Source organism: Crocuta crocuta, unplaced genomic scaffold, assembly GCF_008692635.1.
Source record: "Crocuta crocuta isolate KB4526 unplaced genomic scaffold, BGI_CrCroc_1.0 scaffold80, whole genome shotgun sequence".
Classification (NCBI taxonomy): domain Eukaryota; kingdom Metazoa; phylum Chordata; class Mammalia; order Carnivora; family Hyaenidae; genus Crocuta; species Crocuta crocuta.
Window position 1 is genome coordinate 3,104,782 of NW_027527559.1, and position 17,728 is coordinate 3,122,509.

The 17,728-nt window shown below is 46.1% G+C and overlaps 1 protein-coding gene across 1 annotated transcript in view; it reads right to left on the reverse strand.

The window, feature by feature from the left end:
• The window catches only part of YAP1 (Yes1 associated transcriptional regulator), a 113,492-nt gene that overhangs the window by 12,124 nt on the left and 83,640 nt on the right, over nucleotides 1–17,728 (reverse strand). The window contains exons 5-6 of the mRNA XM_077769754.1: nucleotides 7,141–7,316; nucleotides 4,974–5,021 (exon numbers count right to left, since the gene is read on the reverse strand). Coding sequence (XP_077625880.1) covers nucleotides 4,974–5,021; nucleotides 7,141–7,316 — 224 coding nt within the window. The remainder of the gene's footprint in view (nucleotides 1–4,973; nucleotides 5,022–7,140; nucleotides 7,317–17,728) is intronic.

A 17,728-nucleotide genomic window follows, 5' to 3' on the forward strand; every position in this document is an offset into this window, starting at 1 on the left:
ATTATACTGCATTTAAAAGTATGCCTGGATACATCTATACAAACCTGGATAGAAGAAGCCTACTCTGGTGCGATAAAGTAGTTTTAGCAAAACTCAGTCCGGAAGAATATGGACAGTATTTTGTAACTGGGTGAATCTGGCACAGCTTTTTCAAAATAAGCTTTGGGACACAACTGGATCATCTGTAAAAACTGATTTCAATAGAAACACTTCATATTGAAAGTTATGTCTATCTCTAAGGGACTTTTTATCGTGAACAAATGTCTAAAATTAGAATACTAAGCTACAAATACAAGTTTGTTAAAAGCTTCTCTTTTTCCCAAAGGTGGTTAGAACATATACTCTGACAGACTTTCAAAATCGGAGAAGTTATAGTCAGTTTGGCCAAAACTTAATCATGCTTCTGTATGTCAAAGGTCAGAAAGTTCTTTTAGAGTATCTGACTTTTCCTAAACGAAGCAAGTATTTTTAGCTCCTTTTCTTCCGTAATAATACAAGAATGTGGCAGCTTTTCCCAGTGAGCTTGTAAATCTTAGCTAATGCAGGACACACTGGGAGTCAAAGCAACCTACACTGTGAGTAACCTGGATGGTCCCAGCTTGGTCCAAAGGGGACTTTTCAGGGTGGCTCATGAGGGGAAACGCAGCTGGCTTGCTTTACGTCGTGGACTTTTATGGACTCAGGGCCTCACCAGAAGCCACTGGCCCTTTTTATGTTTCCTTCTGGTCACTTAAATGGCAGTACCCTTCCCCACAGGGTGAAAAAGACATTTTAAGATCAGATATATCAGGAAGTTACAATATTTTGTTCCCACATAAAGTGAGTACTTTGGTTCACATCATTTAGAAAACTGAGGAGAAAGGCAGTGAAAACAGCCATCAGTCTGGAAACATTTAGAACATTTCTGGGTTACGGAATTCTTAGGGTATCCAAGAAAAATGAAAGCACATGTCTACATGAAGACAAAATTTGGAACGACCCAAATGCCTGTCAGTAAGTGAAAAGAGAAACAATCACAGGATAGCCCTACCATGGAATACTAGTTAGCAATAAAAAGAAAGATGACGGGGGCGCCTGGGTGGCTCAGTCAGCTAAGCCTCCGACTCTTGGTTTCAGCTCAGGTCATGATCTCATCGTTCATGAATCTGAGCCCCACGTCGGGCTCTGCACGGACAGCACAGAACCTGCTTGGGATTTCTCTCTCCCTCCTCTCTGCCCCTCTCCCACTCATCCTCTGTCAAAATAAATAAGTAAACATTAAAAAAAAAAAAGAAAAAAGTAATATACAACATGAGTGAATCTCAAAATAATCACAGGTGAAGTTATGATTCCACTTATAGAAAATTCTAAAAAATACAATGTCAACTTCAATTATTTTTATAAAGCAATTTTGTCTTTAGCAAGCAAGCACTGAGCTATGTTAACGGTGCAGTCATCTTAGGGTAACATATGGTGCACGAGTGAAGGCTTGTTTTTTTCTGGGTTATCAATTCGTTTAAGGAAGGTTAGTTTAGTGAACCAGAAATCCAAACTTAGTAACAGAGAGTAACTCTAAAAATACACATCTTATAATAGTTTGTCTTAGTGAAAGCAGTTTATGTCACAATTTTAAAAACAGAGGGAGAAAAGGCTATTTCTTTCACAGTTGCAGAGACCTTGCCAGACCCTGCTTCCCAAGCCAGCTGTAAACACAGGATATTTCCTTACATCTCAAGCGATGAAAATGCTCACTCGATGAGAATGCTTTTGTGTTTTAGTATGTGTGCCATTCACCAAATTATCTTCAAGTGCAGAACATTTTTTACTAAAAAACTGTACAAATGGACCTCGGGGCAGTTCTGAGAACTACGGGATGACCCCAAACTCTGAAAGGGGGGGGTCCGGGAGAGGTTTACAGTCTAGTGTTCCCAGCATTCTCCTGAGACTCAGCACTTTTTCTGACAGATCTCTAGAATTAGGTCTTCGGTAATTTGTGTTACTTAATTATGGTGTCAATCAAAGCAATACACAGTATTTTAATGTTCTTCAAATTATAGAGACTTCAGTGAGTAACACAAATGAGAGAACATCAGAGTATGCGGGTGTGAAGTGTATCAGTTTTCAACCTGCTTATTAGAAATAAAATCTAAAAATTCATTTCAACCTAAATGAATTTATGGTTTATTCAGTACTAAGACTTTAAGAAGAGGAGAGATGCTCTTGGGAAAAGACAACTGGAACAGTTCTAACAAGAAAAAACAATTTGGAGGAACAAAAAGCCAGATTTTTTACTATTCTTAAATTCAGGGACAAAAAGATTGATGGCCACTGTTTTCACGTGGCCCTGGGCAGTGGTGGTGTTTTGCTCCACGTGGCTAACACTAGGGACATCCAACCGTCTTCGCCACGTCAGGCGACCGCTGTGGTACCGTGTCCTGGCTCAGTGAGGCGGAGCCTGGCCCTCAGGCGGACTGAGCAGCACCGGTGCACGGCTTCATCAGCCGCAGACTATTTATGGCTGGGACTTCTGTGAAGCTTGGAGCAACTATCTGCTCAGAAATGAAGTTAAGATACCTACGTACAGCTGTCTTGTTTCTGTTTCCGGAGTAGTTTCAAGAACTCGGAGGCGGCCAGGGAGAGCGGGTTCTGACGCCGGGCCTGGGAGGGACTGGACAGGCTCACTGGGCAAGAGGGAAGGGGACCGCGGTGAGCGGGAGCAGGGCCACCGGACGCAAGAGTGTGTGCAGCCGCGGGGCGGGAGCGACGGGAGAAGGCAACGGCAGCCACGCTCGGGGGCACGATCTTTCTCAAGGTGTTTGCTCCAACGGACCCTGAAAACAAACTGCAGCCGAAACCCGCAGACAGTGCCACCTGCACCAACCCTCTCGGAAGGTCTCCAACTGACGGAGGAGCAAGATGCAGCCAGAAAAGTGAGCGTTATGGGCTCAGCCTCAGGAGCAGACATGACGTTTATAGTTGCAAAAAGTTTTTTCTCAGAATAGAAATAGCTCTTGCAACATAAAAATAGCGAACAATCCAAGTGAAACTAAAAATTTTAAGTGCTCTGAAGCACTTAAATTCCAAAATTCGAAAATTCCAAAATTCTGCAATCAAACCCTAATATGAAGGTGGTATTTTCCATCTTTAACGAAGATCCACAATACCTTTAAAGCTGTCTTAATGTTTCAGAATTCTGCATTAAGCTCAGTCCCACTGACCTCAGTTTACACGAGCAGGGAACCCTGCTGCACAGACCTGTTATTAGTTCATTCTCTTTGGAAAAAATGAAAAGACAGCTTCTGAAATGAGTACTTTTGTAAACACTGTAGAGTTTGGTGCCTTCCCATCTCCACAGCCTTTGAATACAGTATTTAATTTTATATATAATTATAAAATGATGACACTGACCTCGTGTTGCTTGTGAACTCATCTGCACTTTACTTCTATCAGAAAAGTAAAAAAGAATTTTGAACAGTGCCTGGCACTCAACTATTGAACAACCCGTCCCCTCTTCTCCATTCTTCCTTTAAATGTTCTGTTCCTCGAGCCTGAAAAGGTCTTCCTGGCTTTCTTGATCATCCTGGTAACCCTGCAGGAAGCCATCCTCACTTAAGAGAAGGCTCCTGCTTGTGAGCTCATTCCTGGGACCTATCAGGTCATCTAGAAAGCACCCAAGCACACGAACACTACCATATTTGGTGTTTTGCGCTATTCCAAATTTAACCCCACCCCAAATTTCCTAACGCTTAATGACATTTCCACAACTTCCAGGTAAACACAGTGACAAAAACTCCTGTAACAAATCCCGTTTAACCTCCAGCACATTTGAGGTTATTTTAAAAAACCTCTCCCGGGTTCTGGCTTAAATAATCTCAGGAACCAACTGGCCTTTCAGAAACACTTCAGAGAGAGAGCAAGGGCACGCGTCTCCCCTCTGCACCGGCCCCACGGCGGCCCTGAGGCGCACACGTGGCCGTGGATCTCAAGGCAGGACGGCGCTCTGCTGTCAAAGACAAATGTCCTGACTTATCCTCGCACCCGATCTCATGGTTCAAGAAGCCACTGTGAGATAAGGAGCCGCTTTTCCTCTCACACAGCTGTCTGGTCTCTGGGAGGGCTGGATCCCACAGGCAAGGCGACAAGGTCCAAACCGAGAGGGACTCGGCCGAGGCCAGCGTCCACCGCGAATTCTGACGCACCGACCGAGCCCCGCACAGGGCGGCCACACGGCACCTCCTGGTTGGCTCTGCCCACCTGAGACACGTGCCAGGTCCCTTAGGCTACAGTCCTTCTAACTCGTGGGCCCTGAGCAGAGAGAAGGTCTGTCTTCCCGTGAACCAAACAAGTACTTGTGGTCAAGGGGACAAAGCTCCACCGTCCCTCACCTCCATAAGATGCTTTCTCAACCAGGGCTCTCCAGGGTTCATCAGGGAGAGACGTTGATAACGTCCACAAAGAAACCCAAACACTCCCCCAGCAGGCTCTCCTCTCTTCTGAGAATCGTGATCTTCTTCCTGTGAAGTGCCCTGCAGAGACCTGTTCCTCTAAAAGCACCATGATGGCCCTGGAGACTTCTGGGGGCCTACCCAGGGAAATGCTCTGTGCTCTTCTGTGACTGTTCAAACGACTAATTCCTGTAAGTCATAAATCTCCATAAATCACTATTTTAAGCCACACACATGAAAATCAGGCACATCTCAAGGCTGACGGGATGTGCAGATGAGACATAATACACTTCAAATGTGGAGTAAAACAAGATTTCCATGGAATCAATATGAGAACTAGAAGCTTCCGGGGAGCAGTGAGCAGGAAGCAGGCAGCACAGACCTTCCGGGAACGGCAACACGAACTTACGTTATTTGGGGGAGAAAGACGGCTCAAAGGTTACACCTGAGCTAACGTTCAGTGTGGACAGGCCCCTGGAGCACAAGTGTCTCGCTTACCTAATTTAGTATCTTTTGTTTTCAATGCTAAAACATCAGTTAAGAGCCTACCTGACATTTTGGAGAATTTGCTGAGCTGGGATTGATATTCCGCATTGCCTAAGAGTAAAAAATAAGATGGATAAAAATTACTTTAAGCCGCATGGTTTGGCTGTGTAGGCTGACTTACAAATTTCATCCAGACACATGACCACAGCACAGGGTTCCCAAGCCAGCCCAGGAAGCAGCAGACCGAGGAAGACAGGAGCCGACGGAGGAGTCACCACACGAGAAACTGAAACCTCCCAAGGACTCAACAGCGAGGACAGGACAGCAAGGCTTGAGGTGTCAGGACCCAAATAAAATCTGAGTTGGTCACACAGATTGTTTGCTTCTGAGAATCAGAAGCAGGAAAAAATAGAATTTAATGTTTCAGTGAAAAGATAAGCTAACAAGAAATTCAAAGGAAGCCAAAAGACTTAAGACGTACTGGATTTATACTTATCGCCAAAAAACAAAACCAAAATGTTCTAATAAACAGACTATTAGTATAAGAATAGAGCAGGTCTGTCACTTCCACATTAAGAAAAGACAACACAGTCAGCAGTAAAGAAGAAAAAAGGACATTACCCACACAGGAAGTTAAGCTATTCTGTCCAGGACCCATCACCCACAGGAAGAGAGAGAGGGAGACTTGGAAAAACTCTTTGGGAGGAAGAGTTTTATAAACAGCAGCATCGCCCCTCACAACAAAACAATACAAGACAATACAACAGACAAAACCCCAGGCTGATCTACGGAATGCAACAAAATGATGGACGGCCCATTTCTAGACTTTAAAAAACTACCTTAAAATACTAAGACTTTGACATTAGCAATTAATTTTTCTTAGTGTGATTTCTCCATTTTGATGGTCTTCAACCACTGTGTGAAACGGAGATTTGTATTTCCTTAGACCACCTAGTACCCAATCAGTGACGGAGTAAAAACACCTTCTTTCTTCTAACAGCTACATAATTACATTCTGTCGCATTCTTCTGAGGATAAAGTTTAATTTAAAGGAAAACCATCTTTCCTTTCCAGTTCTGTGTTAGAAAGAGACACAGTGAACTGTGTCAGCTTCCTTGCTCTGCCCTCTCGAGGGCAGGTAAGCATCCTGTACGTCACGATGGCTCCCTGACCAGGCCTGGCACAGCCCTCGCTATCAGGACCCGCCGTGGGCGCCAGGCATGCTCGAGTTACACGGACAGATCGCGGGCAGCGAGGCTTAGAGCGGAGTCTGTCTGGGACTCACGGCTTAGGTTCCTTCCCCAGAGCTCCAGTTTCTCAAATCAGTGTTTCCAGGAACACCGTTGAGTGCAGGGCCCTCGAAGGTGCCTGTACCCCACTCGATGCGCACTTCCACATGTGGCGCACTGCGATGGGGGCGGGGGGGGGGAGCGGATGCACGTGTTCCATGTTCATGAACACAGAGAACTCTCTGGAAACAGAAAATGAGAAACTGGCAGTGACTAACGCCCGAGGAGAGAACTCCGGGCACGAAGGAGGAAGAGGCTTTGTCTTCGCAGATCCTGGCTACCTGCAGGCTTTCAAAATCGCACTATGTTTATTATCACAACAATTTACAAAAAACCTCAACAGTATGCTGCACTGAGACCACATCCCCGGGGTCTGAACCCTGCGGCCCGAGGGGACCCACTGCCTGCCCTCGGACACGAGGACCAGCACACCTTCTGAAGGGCAGTCACGGGACAGGTCCCAGTGGGTTCCGAGCCGTCCCAGGGCAACCTCACCCGGGCCACCCTGAAGAAACCCTCAGAGCCGGGAGCTTCGGAACTGGGGATAGCCTGCGTTAGGTTTTAAGGGAAGCACCCAGATTCAGCAACACCGAACCCTCGGTGTCGTCTGAGAAACGTCTCAGTGACCTATCTCCCCTGAATGATTTCCAGCTCTAAGAAAAGGTGTCTTCCAAGCGATGCGCCAGGGCCCTGGCGCCGTCTACACCCCCATAGCCTGGCAGGGACAGGCGCCCATCCGCAGTGGGGGCCCAAGTCACCAGGGCCCGCGCGGCCAGGACCAGGGCCGGGTGGCAGGCAGGACAAGAACAGAGCCGGCATGACGTCTGTGTCACCCCAGCCGTGACAATGGAGCGCTGAGCTCAGGACTCCCCCCTCCCCCCCAGCCTGCGCGGCAAACAAACCCCGAGAAGCGAAGGCTGGCCTCTAACCTGGGGCCTCACCTGCCGGAGCAGCTCCTGCTGCTTCAGACGCAGCCTCTCCTTCTCCATCTGCAGCTGCTGCAGCCGCATCTGCTGGTTGGAGCCGCCGCTGCCCAGGACGCCCCCCGGCGGGCTCTGCGGGGCCAGGGGCGGGGGCTGTTTCGCCGGGGCGCTCTGCCCGACCCTCTGGTTCACGGCTGAAATGAAACAAAACAGCAGTCCTAAAAATCTAGTCACAAAGGGAAAGGACAGGTTTTCCGAAGCAGCTGGGAGCAGTCAACACAGCCTTTGCGGCAGGAAGACCAGAGACAACCTGGAAACCCACCAAGGGGACGGCCGTTTCGTTAATCTACTGCTCTCGCTGTCGCCCCTGCAGCTGTTAGGAGAGGCCACGCAAGAGCCCGAAACAAGAGGAAGCTCTCACCTGCGGCGACAGGGACAGAAGGCATGCCACGTGAAAGCAAAGCGTGTCGCGGGAAGCATGGGACGCGTCACACACACGTCCGGAGAGGACCGAGCGCAGGCCGGGGAGAACCCGTCTGTCGGCTGCCCTGGAGCTGGGAGGCTGACAGATGACTGAGCAGCAGGGACGTCTGTGGTGACTTGTGGAGTGTGGATGATGTGAACACACAGTTTATTACAAAACGTTAAGAGGTAATTGAAGATACAGGTCCCGAGCCAAATGACACTGCGCGTTCTGAGCAGTAAAGCCCAGTAAAACGATCCACCCTTAACAACACAAGCCGACTTCAACGACGGGAGGCTTGTGGGGGAACAAGCCTACAAGCTCCGGAGGCAGAGGCTCATCTCCGGCGACAGCGCCGCCCCTCACACAGCCCAGGAGTCGGGCGCAGCTTCCTGGTCGAACCTGTAACACACCACTGGACCGTCGGAAAGGGATGGATTCCTGTTCCGCTGGATTTCCCGCGGAGGGAAGATGCGAAGGGCACGTCACCTTTTCAGATGCGTGTTCAACTGTTTAAGGTGAGGTCTGGGGTCCCTGCTTGTACTCAATGTTTAATACACCCTGACCAGGAAAACCCCAGGCCCACACAACCTCACAAATGTTGAAGGACGAATACCCATCTCATACGGCCTTTACCAGACAACAGCAAGCAAGAAACACCCCACACGGCGTGCACGACGGCAACACAATCCTGACGCAAAGACACTCCAAGAAAGGAAAGTTCCGGACCAAGCTCCCGTGACGCTCACCGCCACCATCCGACCTGACGTGCGCCGGCAGCTCCTGTGACCTACTGGTGCCCCAGGCACGCGCCCAACTCCTCAGATGGTCTCCCGCATCCGCGGCTGCACCACAAAGGCCGCGTGGTGAACACCAACTCTGGGAGGCGTGAGCAACCTGCCCACCCTTTCCCCGCATCCGACTGCTCATCCCTCTGGCACCAGCACGGGCGTAGCCCGCGTGTCCTCAGGGCCCTGCAGCGCCCGGAGCAAAGTCGGTGCTAAAAAAACTCGAGTGAGTGAATAATCACTGAGGCAGAAACTTCACTAGTTAAGACAGACTGTGTATAACTCCCAATAGCAAACTCCACCCAAGACTGGCTGCCTCTGCTATGGCACCGCACGCGCTGCTACGTCGTGCGGAAAAAACGTGAGGCCGTCGAAGGAAAAACCGTTCAAGGCCAAGCCCACACACGGTGGCTTCATCCAGTCCGACCTAACGGGCAGCACGTGTGCAGTACGTGTGAGGGTGTAGCCATGTCGTTCTATTTTCTGTTCCCGCCTTTTCCCTCCAGGTTTTCTCTAGTTCTTTTTCTAACTTGACTTAAAAGTCATTTAGTTTAAATCGTTTCTTGGAGCATGTAAGTCAATACATTTACCCTTAAGTGGTGCTTTTCCCGAGTGGCCTACATCCTGGAATAGTGTAATTCTCGACCGTCCCATTCAAAATGCTTACAGTTTCTAGTGAAATTTCCATCTAACCCTGAGATCTTCAGCATACGGTTATGCTTCCAAACATTTCTCAAACTATTTCCGCAGAGAGAGCAGAGAAGCCTCACCGACGACAAATCTTCACGTGCTTCGTCACGCAGCTTTCGAACCAACAGAGGCCCTTCTGTGCCCGCGTCTTCCCCGTTACTCTCAAATGTCAGAGCCTTTCATCCATAAATAATCTCAGTACCTATCACTCAGTAACTCAGATTCTTTGATCTTACAAGCATTTCTCTCTTATGCTGAAAAACCTGGTTCTAATTAATAATTAGACATTAATAGGTGCTGCCCTCCCACATATACACAATTTCAAAATTACAGGTTTGTTAAACTTATGCCCAACAGAATGATTGTTACAAGTTTCTAATTTGTCACTGTTGACTCTCAGAACAGTCCATGAGGTGTATACAGGCAAATCACTGTGGGTTGGTTAGTCACCTGAAAGTATTCTCCATGTCACTCAGCCACCAATTCAAAGTACAGGTTCACCGGTGACACTGTGCTTTTGAATTTTAGAAACCTGCTTTCCTTCCCCCCGTCATGAGCAGGTCACAGCCAATGGCCACCAGTGTTCTGTTTGCTTTTTAAAAACCTAAGCAAACACACGCACACTTCGTAAGAGACAGGGCAGCGTACACACTGAGACTACTTTACTCCACTTGGCCTTTTTTCTTACTTGCTCACTAATACGCCCGTGGGACCACTCCAAAGCAGGATATAGGGGTTTTATCCGGTTTTGTTCTTAAAATAGCTAATTAGTATTTCATTCAACCAATTTCCTGTTAAGTTTTCACTTTTCTACAATAAGCTTGCGCACACATTGTCTTTTTGCTACTGTACCTTGGGGCAGAGTCCTAGCTGGGAGAGGCGGCTGGCTTCATGGGTAAAAACGAGTACCACTGCGGAACCTCCCGGCTCTTCCCTCCCACCCAGGGCTGTACCTCTGTGTATCCCTACCAGTGAGGTAGGACAGCCTTGTTTTCCTCTCAAATCCTTCCCAAACTTTTGGATTTTTGCCAATCTGAAAAGTGAGAAATGGTCTGTCAGTGTGATTTTACTTTGCTGTGTTTTATTAAAAAGTTTGATCAATTTCCCTATTTTAAAGGGCCATTTGCATTTTTCATGCCAATTGTGTTCATATCTTCTCCAAAAGGGTTGCTGGTCTTTACATTCTCCATTTTAGACCAATCTTTATATATGAGGGGCTCACAACTGTGGTCATATATAACCTACAAATAATCTCCCTCAGTTTACCATCTGTCTTTTTAGTTTGCTCGTTTTCCATGTGATTTTATTTTTTAAGCAGTCAAATTTGTCAAATCATTTTGAAATTTGGGCTATGTTTTTCCCCACTCCCTGATGACTAAGCAATTCATCAACTTTTTAATTCAAAAGCTATTCACTTCCTTTTTATGTATTTATTTGGCAATCCAAACCATTTGGAAGTTAGCCTGGAATATGGAGTGAATAAATCTGATTTTATATTTTCATGCCCATCTATTAGCCCCACCACCATCCACATAAAGTATATCCTTCTCCCAAAGACAACTTCATCAGACTAAATTGCCATATTATGTTGTTTTTGGACTTTCTATTCATTAATCTTATACCACTTGCCACGATTTTAATCACAGCATTAATGATCTAACAGCGGGAAGGACAAACCATATGCGGTTTGTGACACTAACTTTTACTGGGGACCTGATTTACCTGCACTGTGTTTCAAAGAACAAGGAGTGTAAATCTGAACTTGACGCGTGGTCAGGCCTCGCCCACGGGCTGTCCAGAGCAGGACGCTCCCACCTCCCTCGCCCGGAACACTCTGAGCTCCTGACACCCTCCGGACCCAAGGCCCCCGACCCTGGCAGGCTCCTCACCCTGCCTGCCCTTGCTTACTGTATTATTCGGGTTTGATCTTCTGACCCACAGAGATTATTTTCCTCGATTTACGACCCTAGTTATGTCTTTCTGGTGATCTCTTTTTAATATTTTGTCTGGCAGAGCAGAGAAGGGACGTCAAAACAGGCCGTGCTGCTTCAAGTTGTTCAAAGCCCGATTCGTTCTCTTATATGCCCAACAGAAATCATATTTATTTATGATGTCTTTAGAAACAGTAAATGGCTTAAAGTTTCATAATCATGGTTGTAGGTTAGTATTTTGTAGGGGAATGGATTAAAAAAACCCAAAATTTTAACCACTAAGATGTGCTGCAATCTATATTGTGATTTCCTTTTAACTCATGAGCTATTCAGGACATTGTTATGCTTCTAAACATGTTTTTTTTTTTTTTTAATATTTTTATTTATTTCTAGGAGAGACAGAGAGACAGCGTGAGCAGGGGAGGGTCAGAGAGAGGGGGGCACAGACTCTGAAATAGGCTCCAGGCTCTGAGCTGGCAGTCAGCACAGAGCCCGACGCGGGGCTCGAACCCACGAACTGCGAGATCATGACCTGAGCGAAAGTCGGACGCTTAACCGACTAAGCCACCCAGGCGCCCCTCAAACATGTTTCAAAGTGTGAAAACCAACAACCTCATTTAATACAAGTGCTTACGTCTACCTGTCACCAACAGGTACCATCACGATAACCAAACACACAGCCTTTGTAGTCAAACCAACCCCACAATTCCGTCATTCCTCTAAACCTCAGCTGTTTCAACTGTATCTGGGGATGCTCTATGTCCCTTTCAGAGACACTGTGGAGATTAATCTATGCACTCTAGCCCTGGGGACAGGAGGTGCTCCATAAAGGCCACCGTGTTCCTTCCCTGGGGCACTCTTTTCTAAACTTAAGATTCCCAGTCCTACAGTCAACCATGCTGCCCTCTATCATCTCCCACCTGACCAGCCACTCCCGGTTTCCCAGGACACTACAATTCACAGAGATGAATATTTACCTTTCCAGTAAGATCTAAAAGGAAAAAATGAGTAGCGGAGACGGAGTCTTAACTCCGCCCTGAAACATCCTTCTTTAGTGAAACGCACTCCTGGCATTCCAATACAATATTCAATACTCGATACATCTCCCCACGGAGATGTTCTATGCACTTTGCTATGTCGGTTTCGAGGAGCTGAGGAGCTGATCTGAGAACCTATCACATGCAGTGAACACCTCATAAACTGCAACTCAGAACAAAAGCTATTGGGGAAAATATGTTTTCGGTTCCAAGCAATTAAATAAATTAATTTAAAAAAGAAACTGCTAGGAAATAGTCCATTAATAACTTGACTGATAGCAAAACTGACTCTAGAGCTATACACTGTTACATATTTCATCTAGTAAGAAGCATCTGAAAATTCAGCTTTCCATACTAGATTTTTGTAATAATTTTCTTAATAAAAACTAAGAAATATAACATTTACTAAGTTAACATATACTCTTTGTGAAAAGTAGACAATAACAAAATTGCATGAAAGTAAACAGGGAAGTATCCTGGGCTTCCCATCAGTTTTCCAGAATTAAATACCGTTAGTAGTAATCATCAAGGTCGGTGAGGGCTGCTGAAGGCTCCTGAATTGGTTGGTAGAGTCTTTTTCATATCTAAGCTTATTTAACTATTCAAAACCACATAAAGGAGAAACAGGATAGCAAAAGATGAAGGCAAAACAACTGCAGAATTAAACAGAAGTCTGCACAAAGTCTGCAACAGAAACGGTCTCTCTGGCCAACAGGGCTGAGCTCTCGGCTGTGTTGCTGTTACCTGTGGATACAAACAGCGCTACAAGCTTTCCCTGTAAAGAGCTTATTTCAGTGACCAACTCAAACCACCTCGCTGGTCCTACCAAAGCTAGACCGGTGCCTCTCCAGAAGCATCCTGCTCTTCACCTTCTCAGGATCGCAAGCATTTCAACGAAGCAGAGCGGCGCACCCACGGGGGCCCAGCAGAGACCTCACAAGCAGGCGAGAAACAAAACAGGCTTTGTTTCCTGGAAAGGGGGCAGGGCCCCTAGAAAAGAACAGAACAGCAAGGGCGAAGTTCTGCCCTCCATGATCAACTACTGAAATCCCAAGGTCTCCTCCAGTTTTAGGAACATTTCTAGAAGGTACAGAGAAAAAAAATCCTTAAAATATGACAGAGTTTTTAAAAAATTGGCTATATTTTAAAATTCAGTGTCTGTGCTGCTTGGACTATGAAACAGTAACCACTTCAAGTTTTACTTAACAAATCAGCGCTGTCGGCTTTATGGGTAGCAAGCTACGGTCTCAGCAATTAACGAAAAGAGACCAGCTTCTCAACACACAGATGGCCACCTCCCGGGCGGGTCTCTTTCCAGACTTCATCCTCAGGACCTGCATTTTCAAACTTCAGAACGTTTTTTAAGACTTCATAATTTCTCCTCTTCATCTTGAAATATTACAAAGTATTACAGATCTGGTAATCAACCCTAAACTTCGGAATAATAAATTCAGTCCTAGTAGTAACTTCATTAAGTGTAAATTTAAAACTAGAATGAGCGTCTGAACTTTTTTTTTTAAAATGTTTTAATGTTTTATTTATTTCTCCCATCCAAGTACTAACCAGGCCCGCCCCTGCTTAGCTTCCGAGATCAGACGAGATTGCGTGCGTTCAGGGTTGTATGGCTATAGACAATGTTTTATTTATTTCTGAGAGAGAGAGAGAGAGAGAGAGAGAAAGAGAGAGAGGGGGAGGGAGGGAGGGGGAGGAAGAGAGAGAGCATGTGTGCGCGAGTGTGAGCAGGGGAGAATCAGGGAGAGAAAAGGAGATATAGAATCTGAAGCAGGATCCAGGCTCCGAGCTGTCAGCACAGAGCCCAACACGGGGCTCGAACCCACGAACCGTGTGATCATGCCCTGAGCCGAAGTCGGACGCTTAACCGACTGAGCCACTCAGACGCCCCAGAACTTTTAAAACATTAACTTCCACCAAGTTCCTTGTGACTCAAGAAGGCACGTTTTTACCTTGTCTAATATTTTATCAAGTCTCAGACACTGCATGCTTATGTATTACTTTGTTAACATTTAAAAACAAATTTAGGTTTTGCACATACCTACGAGGATACCCAAGACTTGTTAGAAGAAATGAATGCTCTTAAATTTAAGCTATGTACTCAAATGGCAATGCTGTGGCAGGAATGATTTATTTAAAAAAGTTTTGGGGCGCCTGGGTGGCTTAGTCGGTTACGCGTCCGACTTTCGCTTGGGTCATGATCTCGCGGTTCGTGGGTTCAAGCCCCGCGTCGGGCTCTGTGCTGACTGCCAGCTCGGAGCCTGGAGCCTGTTTCAGTCTGTGACTCCCTCTCTCTCTGACCCTCCCCTGCTCACGCTCTCTCTCTCTCTCTCCTAGAAATAAATAAAAAACATTAAAAAAATAAATTAAAAAAAAAAGTTTCACTGGGTGCTTGGATGGCTTAGGTGGTAGAGCGAGCAACTCTTGGTGTTGAGTATGGGTTCCAGCCCCATGTGGGGTGTAGAGATTACTTAAAAATAAAATCTTGGGGCACCTGGGTGGCTTAGTCGGTTAAGCGTCTGACTCTTGGTTTTGGCTCAGGTCAGGATTTCACGGTTCATGAGGAGGAGCCCCGTGTGGGGCTCTGGGCCGACACGCTGAGCCTGCTTGAGACTGACTCTCTCCCTCTCCCTCTGCCCCTTGCCCGCTCATGTTGTGTGTCTCTCAAAAATATAGACTTAAAAAAAATTAAAATCTTAAAAAATAAGTTTTACTGACATATCTCGCCCTTTTAACAGTTTTTATAGATTCACAGAATTGTGTTGCCGTTCTCAATTTCAGAACACTTTCATCGCCTGCTTTGAAGAGACCGGGTGTCCTCCGCACTACACTTCCTGTACCCCAACTCCAGGAGACAAAGACGGGTCACGGGTCTCCCTGGATTTGCTGATCCTGCACACAACGGATCAAGAGAACCAAACAGTACACGGCCTTTTGTGACTGGGGGTTCCCTTCGCACGTTTTCCAGATACGGCCGTGTTTGTAGTGTGACAGCATCTCCCTCCGTTCTGTTGCCACAACTACCCCACTGTGTGGGTCCGGCACACTTCGTTAGCCCACTCATCAGCCGACGCACGTCTGTGTCCTTACCACGTCTGGACCGTTGTGAACGACACTGCTGAGGACTTGCGTTCCAGTGTCTGTGCGGACGCACGGGTTCAACTTCTCTTACATAAACACCTAGGAAAGGCCCTGCTAGGCTCTCGTGCGACCCTGTGTTGAACCCAAGGATGTGCCACACTGTTTTCCAAAGTGGCTGCGTCAGTTTTCAGTCCCCCCATCAATGGATGAGAGCTCTAATTTCTCCATATTCCAGTAGACTCTTACAGTCTGTCCTTGATTTTAGCAGTGGGACCAGCCACCAGGCAGCATCTCACTGTGGTTTTGCTTTGTTAGGTGATGGCAGCTCACCTCCTCCAGACCCCGGGTCCCGGCTCCGGGCTCCAGGCTCCGGGTCTCAGCCCTCAGGCCCTCCCTCACACACACTGCACTTTGCTCCTTTCCCAAGCATCAACCCATAGGACCCAAAAGTGGGTTAAAGTTTTTAAATCTTTTTAAACTATTTAAGAAATATTGACAACAAACCACTATTTGGGTCAATTCAACTTCTTCTTTCAAACATCTACCAAAAGACTGGCATGAAAGGGGCGCCTGGGTGGCTCAGCTGGTTAAGTATCTGGCTTCATCTCATGTCCTGATCTCACAGTTCTTGAGTTTGAGCCCCACACTGGGCTCTGTGCTGACAGCTCGGAGCCTGGAGCTGCTTCGGATTCTGTGTCTCCCTCTCTCTGCCCCTCCCCTGCTCATGGTCTGTCTCTCTCACTCAAAAATGAAATAAACATTTTAAAAATTAAAAAAAAAAAAAATTTAAGTTTTAAAAATTCCATATGAATAACTCATGTGAAAAAAAGGTATTTGCTCACTATGTGATTCCATCAGTGAACCACCATCAAATACAAACTATATACAAACTCACTAACATACACGTGCTCAACCTTGGTGAGATCGCTTACCATCCTGGATCAAGTATTTTGGCACCATCCTCTTGAATGCAACATTAAAAAACCAAACAACATAAAACAAACCACACATACACAAATCAAACTGCAAACTCCAGTACTGAAATAATTCTGATATTCTATACTCTCAGACATTAAAATACTCATTTCAAAAAATAAATATTCATTTCAATAAGTGCTTGTTTAAGTTAAAAAAATACATAATAAGGATTAACAATTCTTAACAATGTCTGTCTGTGTTTTAAATCAGACTTCACTACATGCACAGCCTGGAACGGTTCTTCACATCAGCTTTGATCAGGCTTTTGCTTCCTATCAGTGCGGCTTTGCAGGGGTTCTCCATCGTAGAAACAAAGCATACCAAAAACTGCTCCATCTTTTAGGCAGTAAAGCTGAATCCTGCTAATGTAAGCATTTTTAAACTCCTCTGCTTCCAGGAGACGGAGGACAAAACCACGCGACGCAGCACAGCCCCCCTCAGGTCTGTTTCCTGGGCGTACTCACCATGTGATCAGGCTGATCTTTAGGTTAAGGGCTGAAAGGTTTCTCTGTCTCCTCTTCGAAAGTACTTCCCAGCTGTGACCGGAGGGCCAAGAGCTAAACTGAGATGGTGCAATAAATAGTCCAAAATTATCTCTGAAACCTTCGTAGGCTCAAGTCCGTAAGGCTTCTGGGGAGTAACCTTGAACAAGGGTCCAAAGCAGTCACTGAGGAATCCGTAACCTAGCATACTGTATTAAATTTTAATTAAGGGTCAGAAATCATTCTCAAAAAGCATCCAGTATAATCTAATCACATTTAAGTCAAGAGAAGTCAGGTACGTTTCTGAATGAGTTGGTCATTTTGTGATACCAGGAACACTCAGGTCTCGATTCCCAATTGAGCAGGTAAAATTTCCTACATCATAGTTCACCTGAATTCAGCACATTATGGAATAACTACTACACAGAAAACAGGAGGCTAGCTACCTTCTGCAGACGTGAAAACAGAATTTGGTAAGGCGTATAAAAGGCCAGCTCAGAGCCAGTCCCTATTTTTCACATAATGCAGGATATCCCATTTAAAGAGGCAGTAGTAAAACGAATGCCGTACAGAGAAGGGGAGTGACCTGGCTGAGATCCTGGAACTCTCCGTGCACGAAAATAAATGGACAAGCCACAGTAGGAGAGGGAACAGTTTTGGGATTGAAGAGTATTCACAAATCTGAGGGGAAATAAATTTCTAGGTAAATAAAGAGATGCATCCTTTCTGGGCATTACACCTTTCCTTAAAAAGAACAAAACACTAAGCTCTGACTCTAGGGAAAGGTCAAAACTGAGGCTGGAAGACAGTCTCTTAAGGACGCGACAGAGGCGGCGTGATAATCCATCTGGACACACGGCTTCACAATCCACTGCCATCAGGTGCCACACGTCATTCTCTTCTGTAACTGGAAACCTCTGGGTAACTTCCTCAAGGTGAGTCACAACAGAAACCATTAACCACTGTCATCTTCCTCTCTCTGAAATTTCCATGTATCAGTACTGATGAATTAGGGGGGAGGTTTCTAAAACACTAACTGCATGAAAACTAAATATAAAAAAAAACAACAGGTGTGAAAAGATCAAGTTCAGATCCTAGTACTGTCACTTAAGTACATAAGCTTGGACAGGTCACGGTTTCCCTG